Genomic DNA, 12,261 nt, shown 5'->3' on the forward strand with positions numbered 1-12,261 from the left:
CAGCCCGGGAAGAAACCACATCCACACACACAAGCCCGGGAAGAAACCACATCCACCACACACAGCCCGGGGAAGAAACCACATCCACCACACACAAGCCCGGGGAAGAAACCACATCCACCACACTCGGCCCGGGGAAGAAACCACATCCACCACACATGGCCTGGGGAAGAAACCACATCCACCACACACAGCCCGGGGAAGAAACCACATCCACCACACTTGGCCTGGGGAAGAAACCACATCCACCACACACAGCCCGGGAAGAAACCACATCCACCACACTTGGCCTGGGAAGAAACCACATCCACCACACACAGCCCGGGAAGAAACCACATCCACCACACACAAGCCCGGGGAAGAAACAACATCCACCACACTTGGCCTGGGGAAGTAACCACATCCACCACACTTGGCCTGGGGAAGAAACCACATCCACCACACACAGCCCGGGGAAGAAACCACATCCACCACACTTGGCCTGGGGAAGAAACCACATCCACCACACACAGCCCGGGGAAGAAACCACATCCACCACACACAAGCCCGGGGAAGAAACCACATCCACCACACACAGCCCGGGGAAGAAACCACATCCACCACACACAAGCCCGGGGAAGAAACCACATCCACCACACTCGGCCCGGGGAAGAAACCACATCCACCACACATGGCCTGGGGAAGAAACCACATCCACCACACACAGCCCGGGGAAGAAACCACATCCACCACACTTGGCCTGGGGAAGAAACCACATCCACCACACACAAGCCCGGGGAAGAAACCACATCCACCACACTTGGCCTGGGGAAGAAACCACATCCACCACACACAGCCCGGGGAAGAAACCATATCCACCACACACAAGCCCGGGGAAGAAACCACATCCACCACACTTGGCCTGGGGAAGAAACCACATCCACCACACTTGGCCTGGGGAAGAAACCACATCCACCACACACAGCCCGGGGAAGAAACCACATCCACCACACACAGCCCGGGGAAGAAACCACATCCACCACACACAAGCCCGGGGAAGAAACCACATCCACCACACACAAGCCCGGGGAAGAAACCACATCCACCACACACAAGCCCGGGGAAGAAACCACATCCACCACACTTGGCCTGGGGAAGAAACCACATCCACCACACACAGCCCGGGGAAGAAACCACATCCACCACACTTGGCCTGGGGAAGAAACCACATCCACCACACACAGCCCGGGGAAGAAACCACATCCACCACACACAAGCCCGGGGAAGAAACCACATCTACCACACTTGGCCTGGGGAAGAAACCACATCCACCACACACAGCCCGGGGAAGAAACCACATCCACCACACTTGGCCTGGGGAAGAAACCACATCCACCACACACAGCCCGGGGAAGAAACCACATCCACCACACACAAGCCCGGGGAAGAAACCACATCCACCACACACAGCCCGGGGAAGAAACCACATCCACCACACACAGCCCGGGGAAGAAACCACATCCACCACACACAAGCCCGGGGAAGAAACCACATCCACCACACTCGGCCCGGGGAAGAAACCACATCCACCACACATGGCCTGGGGAAGAAACCACATCCACCACACACAGCCCGGGGAAGAAACCACATCCACCACACTTGGCCTGGGGAAGAAACCACATCCACCACACACAGCCCGGGGAAGAAACCACATCCACCACACTTGGCCTGGGGAAGAAACCACATCCACCACACACAGCCCGGGGAAGAAACCACATCCACCACACACAAGCCCGGGGAAGAAACCACATCCACCACACTTGGCCTGGGGAAGAAACCACATCCACCACACTTGGCCTGGGGAAGAAACCACATCCACCACACACAGCCCGGGGAAGAAACCACATCCACCACACTTGGCCTGGGGAAGAAACCACATCCACCACACACAGCCCGGGGAAGAAACCACATCCACCACACACAAGCCCGGGGAAGAAACCACATCCACCACACACAGCCCGGGGAAGAAACCACATCCACCACACACAAGCCCGGGGAAGAAACCACATCCACCACACTCGGCCCGGGGAAGAAACCACATCCACCACACATGGCCTGGGGAAGAAACCACATCCACCACACACAGCCCGGGGAAGAAACCACATCCACCACACTTGGCCTGGGGAAGAAACCACATCCACCACACACAGCCCGGGGAAGAAACCACATCCACCACACACAAGCCCGGGGAAGAAACCACATCCACCACACACAGCCCGGGGAAGAAACCACATCCACCACACACAAGCCCGGGGAAGAAACCACATCCACCACACTCGGCCCGGGGAAGAAACCACATCCACCACACATGGCCTGGGGAAGAAACCACATCCACCACACACAGCCCCGGGAAGAAAACACATACACCACACATAGCCCGGGGAAGAAACCACATACACCACACATAGCCCGGGGAAGAAACCACATACACCACACATAGCCCGGGGAAGAAACCACATACACCACACACGGCCCGGGGAAGAAACCACATACACCACACTCGGCCCGGGGAAGAAACCACATACACCACACTCGGCCCGGGGAAGAAACCACATACACCACACTCGGCCCGGGGAAGAAACCACATCCACCACACACAGCCCCGGGAAGAAAACACATACACCACACATAGCCCGGGGAAGAAACCACATACACCACACACGGCCCGGGGAAGAAACCACATACACCACACACGGCCCGGGGAAGAAACCACATACACCACACATGGCCCGGGGAAGAAACCACATACACCACACACGGCCCGGGGAAGAAACCACATACACCACACATAGCCCGGGGAAGAAACCACATACACCACACACGGCCCGGGGAAGAAACCACATACACCACACATAGCCCATCCAAGTTTTGTATGAAGATTTTATTTGTAATTTTCAAGGAGCATTTGATTGCCTCTCACCATCTCATTCTCTTCTTCTTTCTCCTCCTGTCACACCCAAATCTGCTTATCAAGGCCCGTGTTAACGTTTCCATGTCATTAACAACAGCGATATTGGCTGTATATGTGTGTGTGTCTGTCATCGTCACAGCGACAGGATTCCTCTCTCCCTCATCCATCATAGTGTGGTTGGCTGGCGCTGGCATGTCGACACACGCCACAAACACACTGTCACCACAGGCACACACACACTGCTCCCTAGTGACAGAATTATAATTAAACACCTGTACCATACTCCATTCTTCCTGTGGTTCCTCCCAGAACACTATGGAGTTGATGCGTATAGGGACTCGCCGTCTAAAAGGTGCAACTTACTTGTTTTTTTTATTGACAAAGCACTGGCAGCCTGGAGGGGAGGCAGAATGTGTTTTCCTCCTTTTATTGTGGAGGGCTTATAGCCGTGTGTGTGTGTGTGTGTGTGTGTGTGTGTGTGTGTGTGTGTTGTGCATTTTTGAATTTGTTGTTTAATAATAATTGCCCTGGATCAGTGGTGAGGTGTTATTACAAAAGGCCCTGTAATCCCATAATAGTCCCATTACTGACCTGGAGGCTCCTGGCAGGAGGTTTGGAAAACCTTGTTCTTTCCTTTGAATCTGTCATTGTTTATTTCACTAAATGCCTTTTCTCTCATAACTTACACCGACTCCAAGCACTCTGGCTATAAGTGTTCGAGCTGAGACTGTTTGTGTTGTTGCAGCTACACTATATATACAAAAGTATATGGATACCCCTTCAAATTAGTGGATTCAGCTGAAAGGTGTATAAAATCAAACACACAGCCATACAATCTCCATAGACAAACATTGACAATACAATGGCCTTACTGAAGAGCTCAGTGGCTTTCAACATGAAACAGTCATAGTGACCTTTCCAACAAGCTCACAGAACAGGACCGCTGAGTGCTGAAACGCGTAGCGTGTCAACATCGTCTGTCCTTGGTTGCAAGACTCACCACCGAGTTCCAAACTTCCTCTGGAAACAACGTCAGCACAATAACTATTCACCTGGAGTTTCATGAAAGTGATTTCCAGGGCGAGCAGCCGCACACAAGTCTAAGATCATCATGTGCAATGCCAAGCGTCGGCTGGAGTGGTGTAAAGCTCGCTGCCATTGGACTCTGGACATGGTTCAGGTTAGGCCCTTTGGTCCCAATGAAGGGAAATCTTAATGCTGCAGCATACAGTTACATTCTAGATGATTCTGTGCTTCCAACTTTGTGGCAATAGTTTAGAGAGTGCTCTGGAGCTATTTTTCATCAAGGATCTCTCTGTACTTTGTTCCATTCACCTTTCCCTCGATTCTGACTAGTCTCCCAGTCCCTGCCGCTGAAAAACATCCCCACAACATGATGCTGCCACCACCATGCTTCACCGTAGGGATGGTGCCAGATTTCCTCCAGGCGTGATGCTTGGGATTCAGGCCAAAGAGTTAAATCTTAGTTTCATCAGACCAGAGAATCTTGTTTCTCATGGTCAGAGAGTCTTTAGGTGCTTTTTGGCAAACTCCAAGTGGGCTGTCATGAGGCTTTTACTGAGGGGTGGCTTCTGCCTGGCCACTCTACCATAAAGGCCTGATTGGTGCAGTGCTGCAGAGATGGTTGTCCTTCTGGAAGGTTCTCCCATCTCCACAGAGGAACTCTGGAGCTCTGTCAGAGTGACCATTGGGTGCTTGGTCACCTCCCTGACCAAGACCCTCCCCCAATTGCTCAGTGTGGCCGGGCAGAAAGCTCTAAGAAGAGACTTGGTGGTTCCGAACTTCTTCCATTTATGAATGATGGGAGGGCAATGTGTTCTTGGGGACCTTCAATTCTGCAGACATTTTTTAGTACCCTTCTACATCTGCATTGCTTTCTGTTTGGGGTTATAGGCTGGGTTTCTGTATAGCACTTTGTGACATCGGCTGATGTAAAAATGTCTTTATAAATCTATTTGATTGATTGATTGATTGATTGATTGATTGATTGAGAAGACTCTTTCCTGTTTCAGCATGCCCCGTGCACAAAGTGAGGTCCATACAGAAATGGTTTGTCGAGATCGGTGTGGAAGAACTTGACTGGCTTGCAGAGCCCTGACCTCAAACCCATTGAACACCTTTGGGATGAATTGGAATACCGATTGCGAGCCAGGCCTAATCGCCCAACATCAGTACCCGATCTCACTAATGCTCTTGTGGCTGAATGGAAGCAAGTCCCCGCAGCAACGTTCCAACATCTAGTGGAAAGACTTCCCAGAAGAGTGGAGGCTGTTATAGCAGGCATCCACAAACAGTTGGTCATGTAGTGTATGTGTGTGCAGGAAGTTGGCCCTAAGGGTTTGTGTTAGCTGGATGAAAGCTGTATTTGTGTAGATCTGTGTCCCTCTGGGCAATATAAAGTCTCAGCTGGAGGAGTATTGTGTTCCGAGGCCACATCTCACAGTGACATTCAGTGATTCAGGGCTGGGTGGAAATAAGACTGATTAAATGCTGAATGGATGATTACACTGATGCATTCTTTCGTTTGGATGTGGATGGAGGTGTCACATTGGATTTTAGGATACTGTTGTTGTACATTGTGGTTGGTTGGGTAATGGACCTTGCCTATATTGTACTTTGGATATTCCTTGCTCATTTGGATGTAATTTACCTTCATCACCCAAGTTCAGTCTTTCTTAACCCTCTCTTCCCTTTTCTCCCTTCCTCTTTCTCTTCCCCCCTCTCTCCCTTTTCCCCTCTTTCCCTTTTTGCCTCTCTCTCTGCAGTTGGTGGCATTGGAGAGACAGGTGTTTGACTTCCTGGGGTACCAGTGGGCGCCCATCCTGGCCAACTTCTTCCACATCATCATCGTCATCCTCGGCCTCTTCGGCACCATACAATACCGACCACGCTACATTGTAGTGGTGAGTACAAACACGCACATATACACAAACACACACATATATGTACACACACACACATAAACGCACACATATATGTACACACACACACACAAACACACACATATATGTACACACACACACACAAACGCACATATATATGTACACACACACACACAAACGCACACATATATGTACACACACACACAAACACACACACATATGTACACACACACACACAAACGCACACATATATGTACACACACACACACAAACGCACACATATATGTACACACACACACACAAACGCACACATATATGTACGCACACACACACAAACGCACACATATATGTAAACACACACACACAAACGCACACATATATGTACGCACACACACACAAACGCACACATATATGTACACACACACACACAAACGCACACATATATGTACGCACACACACACAAACGCACACATATATGTACACACACACACACACAAACGCACACATATATGTACACACACACACAAACGCACACATATATGTACACACACAAACACACACACACATATATGTACACACACACACACAAACGCACACATATATGTACACACACACACACAAACGCACACATCTATGTACACACACACACACACACACACACACACACACACACACACACACACACACACACATATATGTACACACACACATATATGTACACACACACACAAACACACACACATATATGTACACACACACACACAAACGCACACATATATGTACACACACACACACACATCTATGTACACACACACACACACACACACACACACACACACACACACACACACACACATATATGTACACACACACACACACATATATGTACACACACACACACACACATATATGTACACACACACACACAAACACACACACATATATGTACACACACACACACACATATATGTACACACACACACACACACACAAACACACACATATATGTACACACACATATATGTACACACTTGTCCGCCCAAATTGTATTGAACCGTTTATCCATTTATTCAAACTCCCATGATCCCCCTCCCTGAACACATTGTTTGTTGTCTTAATCTATTAATCTATCAGTAAGTACATTTAATTAATGACTCAACTTACATTCATTTCACACTCAGAGTGCACCCTAAAGCCAACCCTCAACAAAAATCCAGCTGGATTTAGGATTTGGTTCAATCTGAGGGGTTATGGGTGGGGGGAGGGGGTTACAGCACCTCTTGATTAGTTGAATTAGGTGTGTTAGTACTAGCCAAGAACAAATGCCTGACCATATTGTAGCACTGCAGGACCAGGTTTAAAAAATACAATGGAATGTCCTAGAAGGTTCTAGATTGAAGATCACTAATGTTCTAAACTGAACAAAAATCGAAATGCAACATGCAACCATTTAAAATATTTTACTGACTAAGAGTTCATATAAGGAAATCAGTCAATTTAAATAAATGTATTAGGCCCTAATCTATGGATTTCACATGAGTGGAGAGGGGTGCAGCCATGGGTGGACCTGGTAGGGCATAGGCCCACCCACTGGGGAGCCAGGCCCACCCACTGGGGAGCCAGGCCCAGCCACTGGGGAGCCAGGCCCAGCCACTGGGGAGCCAGGCCCACCCACTGGGGAGCCAGGCCCACCCACTGGGGAGCCAGGCCCAGCCACTGGGGAGCCAGGCCCAGCCACTGGGGAGCCAGGCCCAGCCACTGGGGAGCCAGGCCCAGCCACTGGGGAGCCAGGCCCACCCACTGGGGAGCCAGGCCCACCCACTGGGGAGCCAGGCCCACCCACTGGGGAGCCAAGCCCACCCACTGGGGAGCCAGGCCCAGCCAATCAGAATGAGTTTCCCCCACAAAAGGGTTTTATTTCAGACATAAATACTCCTTCAAATAGGATGGATGAAGCTAACAAACAATAAAAGATTCACAAAGACATAAAAAATATTTTAGCAAAGCTCAATTTGGGTGTTTATGTGGAAAAGAAGTCAAAGGGCGAGGGAGAGAGAAAAGACAGATTGGAAGGAATGTGTGAGAGGTCGGAGGGAGGAGGATAACCGAAGGCAAGAGAGGATACAGGGATAAGAAGGAAAGAATAGTGTCAGCTTTCTTAGGAAAATGGAGGGAGGATGAAAAGAGAAGGGAGAGGAGTGGAACGGAGAGAGTAACTAAAGAGCAGATAGAGGGAAGAATACTTGTGTATCAGCGTTCTTGAAAAAGAAGGGAAGGGATTTGGTGACTCAACATGTTACATGTCTGTAGGGAGGGTAAGTTCTCTACTGTCTTTAGGTTAGGATGAGTAGGGAGGGTAAGGTGGTGGGTAGGTGGGTACAGAGTGGCAGACAGGCTCGTGGTCAAGGCAGGTAGAATGGTCAGGCAGGTGGGTACAGAGTGGCAGACAGGCTCGTGGTCAAGGCAGGCAGAATGGTCAGGCAGGTGGGTTCAGAGTGGCACACAGGCTCGTGGTCAAGGCAGGTAGAATGGTCAGGCAAGTGGTTACAGAGTGGCAGACAGGCTCGTGGTCAAGGCAGGTAGAATGGTCAGGCAGGTGGTTACAGAGTGGCAGACAGGCTCGTGGTCAAGGCAGGTAGAATGGTCAGGCAGGTGGGTTCAGAGTGGCAGACAGGCTCGTGGTCAAGGCAGGTAGAATGGTCAGGCAGGTGGGTTCAGAGTGGCAGACAGGCTCGTGGTCAAGGCAGGCAGAATGGTCAGGCAGGTGGGTACAGAGTGGCAGACAGGCTCGTGGTCAAGGCAGGCAGAATGGTCAGGCAGGTGGGTACAGAGTGGCAGACAGGCTCGTGGTCAAGGCAGGCAGAATGGTCAGGCAGGTGGGTACAGAGTGGCAGACAGGCTCGTGGTCAAGGCAGGCAGAATGGTCAGGCAGGTGGGTACAGAGTGGCAGACAGGCTCGTGGTCAAGGCAGGCAGAATGGTCAGGCAGGTGGGTACAGAGTGGCAGACAGGCTCGTGGTCAAGGCAGGCAGAATGGTCAGGCAGGTGGGTACAGAGTGGCAGACAGGCTCGTGGTCAAGGCAGGCAGAATGGTCAGGCAGGTGGGTACAGAGTGGCAGACAGGCTCGTGGTCAAGGCAGGCAGAATGGTCAGGCAGGTGGGTACAAAGTCCAGAAACTACCGTGAACTTTCTATACAGTCGCTAAATTAAACGAACAAGTTTCTCCTCTTCCAGGTGGACCCATTGTAGCAGCAATTGACTCTGTGACATCCAACATTTCAAAATTTGTGGATTACCACATCAAACCGATGGTTGAGAATCTCCCATCTTATGTCAAAGTCACGTGATCTCATTAATAGAGGGCTTAGGAAGGATACCAGAGGGCACCCTGCTGGCCACTTTTGATGTGGAGAGCTTATTCACTCACATCCCACACACTGGAGGCTTGCAGGTGCTGCAACACTTCCTTCAGACTCTACCCTTATTCCATCCAAAGATTGCATCTTACAAGTTACTGTACTGGTATTATCCAATAACTACCTCGTTTTTGAGTCAGACTTTGAGTGTAGCCATGGCCCACCCCTTAGTGACATAATTAGTTAAATAAAGTCCACTTGTGTGCAATCTAAGTGTCACATGATCTGTCACATGATCTCAGTATATATACACCTGTTCTGAAAGGCCCCAGAGTCTGCAACACCACTAAACAAGGGGCACCACCAAGCAAGCGGCACCATGAAGATCAAGGAGCTCTCTAAACAGGTCGGGACAAATTTGTGGAGAAGTACAGGTCAGGGTTGGGTTATAAAAAAAATATCAGAAACGTTGAACATCCCCCAGAGCACCATTAAATCCATTATTAAACAATGGAAAGAATATGGCACCACAACAAACCTGTCAAGAGAGGGCCGCCCACCAAAACTCACGGACCAGGCAAGGAGGGCATTAATCAGAGAGGCAACAAAGAGACCAAAGATAACCCTGAAGGAGCTGCAAAGCGGAGATTGGAGTATCTATCCATAGGACCACTTTAAGGCGCACACTGCAGAGAGCTGAGCTTTACGGAAGAGTGGCCAGAAAGAAGCCATTGCTTAAAGAAAAAAATAAGCAAACATGTTTGGTGTTCGCCAAAAGTCATGTGGGAGACTCCCCAAACATATGGAAGATGGTCAGACGAGACTACAATTGAGCTTTTTGGTCATCAAGGAAAACGCTATGTCTGGCACAAACCCAACACCTCTCATGACCCCAAAAACACCATCCCCACCGTGAAGCACGGTGGTGGCAGCATCATGCTGTGGCGATGTTTTTCATCGGCAGGGAATGGCAAAATGGTCAGAATTTAAGGAATGATGGATGGAGCTAAATATAGGGAAATTCTTGAGGGAAACCTGTTTGTCTTCTAGAGATTTGAGACTGGGATGGAGGTTCACTTTCCAGCAGGACAATGACCCTAAGCATACTGCTAAAGCAACACTCGAGTGGTTTAAGGGGAAACATATAAATGTCTTGGAATGGCCTAGTCAAAGCCCAGACCTCAAACCAATTGAGAATCTGTGGTATGAATTAAAGATTGCTGTACACCAGCGGAACCCATCCAACTTGAAGGAGCTGGAGCAGTTTTGCCTTGAAGAATGGGCAAAAATCCCAGTGGCTAGATGTGTCAAGCTTATAGAGACATACCCCAAGATACTTACAGCTGTAATTGCTGCAAAAGGTGGCTCTATAAAGTATTGACTTTGGGGGGTGAATATTTGATGTTATTTTCTGTTTTTTGTCTTATTTCTTGTTTGTTTCACAATAAAAAATATTTTGCATCTTCAAAGTGGTAGGCATGTTGTGTAATTTACACAAACCCCCCAAAAATCTATTTTAATTTCAGGTTGTAAGGCAACAAAATTGGAAAAATGCCAAGGGGGGTGAATAGTGTCTTTGTGCTCTGGGAAGGAAGTCAGCAGGAACTAAATTAATTCCAAACTCTACTAAACGAGAGCTCTGAAAACCTCAAATTCACCATGCAGACTGATGAGAGAAAAATAAACTACCTGGACGTATGGATCATCAAAGAGAATGATGCATTACACACAAATTTATACACAAAGCCCACAGATCGCAATATCTTGCTATGTGCGGATCGTATGCATCCCCTTCCCCTCAAGAATGGTCTACCAAGCTGCTATGATGAAAATCTCAAAAACCAAGAGTACAATTACTAAAATCTCAACCAAAGAAGAAAAACAATGCAACCGTCTTTTGCACCAAGTGCACCAAAGGTTTGGAGAAAATGAAAGCAATCCTGAAAAGTGTTGGCATATTCTACAATCAGACAAAACAATCTTACACATGGACCCCCACTGGTGCTCTATAAGGGTGGTCGTAATATTGGAGATAGTTAGGCGAGATCTGATTATACATTAATTGCACTGTTTGTCTACATAACCTGGTTCAAGTATTCATGACATCACCCTGAAGAAGGTACAGTGATGCAGAAACGTTGGTAAAAATCCAATAAATTACATGGGGGTTTATATATGGGGTTTATATATGGAGTTCATATATGGAGTTTATATATGGAGTTTATATATGGGGTTTATATATGGAGTTTATATATGGAGTTTATATATGGAGTTTATATATGGGGTTTATATATGGGGTTTATATATGGAGTTCATATATGGAGTTTATATATGGAGTTCATATATGGAGTTCATATATGGAGTTTATATATGGAGTTCATATATGGGGTTTATATATGGGGTTTATATATGGAGTTCATATATGGAGTTTATATATGGGGTTTATATATGGAGTTCATATATGGAGTTTATATATGGAGTTCATATATGGAGTTTATATATGGAGTTCATATATGGAGTTCATATATGGAGTTTATATATGGAGTTCATATATGGAGTTTATATATGGAGTTTATATATGGAGTTCATATATGGAGTTCATATATGGAGTTCATATTTGGAGTTTATATATGGAGTTCATATATGAAGTTTATATATGGGGTTTATATATGGAGTTTATATATGGAGTTCATATATGGGGTTTATATATGGAGTTCATATATGGAGTTCATATATGAAGTTTATATATGGGGTTTATATATGGAGTTTATATATGGAGTTCATATATGGAGTTTATATATGGAGTTTATATATGGAGTTCATATATGGAGTTTATATATGGGGTTTATATATGGAGTTTATATATGGAGTTTATATATGGGGTTTATATATGGAGTTCATATATGGAGTTTATATATGGGGTTTATATATGGAGTTCATATATGGAGTTCATATATGGAGTTTATATATGGAGTTTATATATGGAGTTTATATATGGAGTTCATATATGGAGTTTATATATGAAGTTTATATATGGGGTTTATATATGGAG

The 12,261-nt window shown here is 47.3% G+C and overlaps 1 protein-coding gene across 1 annotated transcript in view; it reads left to right on the plus strand.

Annotated features, from left to right (window-relative positions):
- LOC115116087 (sodium/potassium-transporting ATPase subunit beta-1-interacting protein 4-like) overlaps positions 1-12,261 on the plus strand; it is a 131,080-nt gene that overhangs the window by 54,834 nt on the left and 63,985 nt on the right. The window contains exon 2 of the mRNA XM_065006127.1: positions 5,737-5,874. Within this exon, the coding sequence (XP_064862199.1) occupies positions 5,737-5,874 (138 nt within the window). The remainder of the gene's footprint in view (positions 1-5,736; positions 5,875-12,261) is intronic.

The sequence above is a fragment of the Oncorhynchus nerka genome, linkage group LG20 (assembly GCF_034236695.1).
Source record: "Oncorhynchus nerka isolate Pitt River linkage group LG20, Oner_Uvic_2.0, whole genome shotgun sequence".
Classification (NCBI taxonomy): domain Eukaryota; kingdom Metazoa; phylum Chordata; class Actinopteri; order Salmoniformes; family Salmonidae; genus Oncorhynchus; species Oncorhynchus nerka.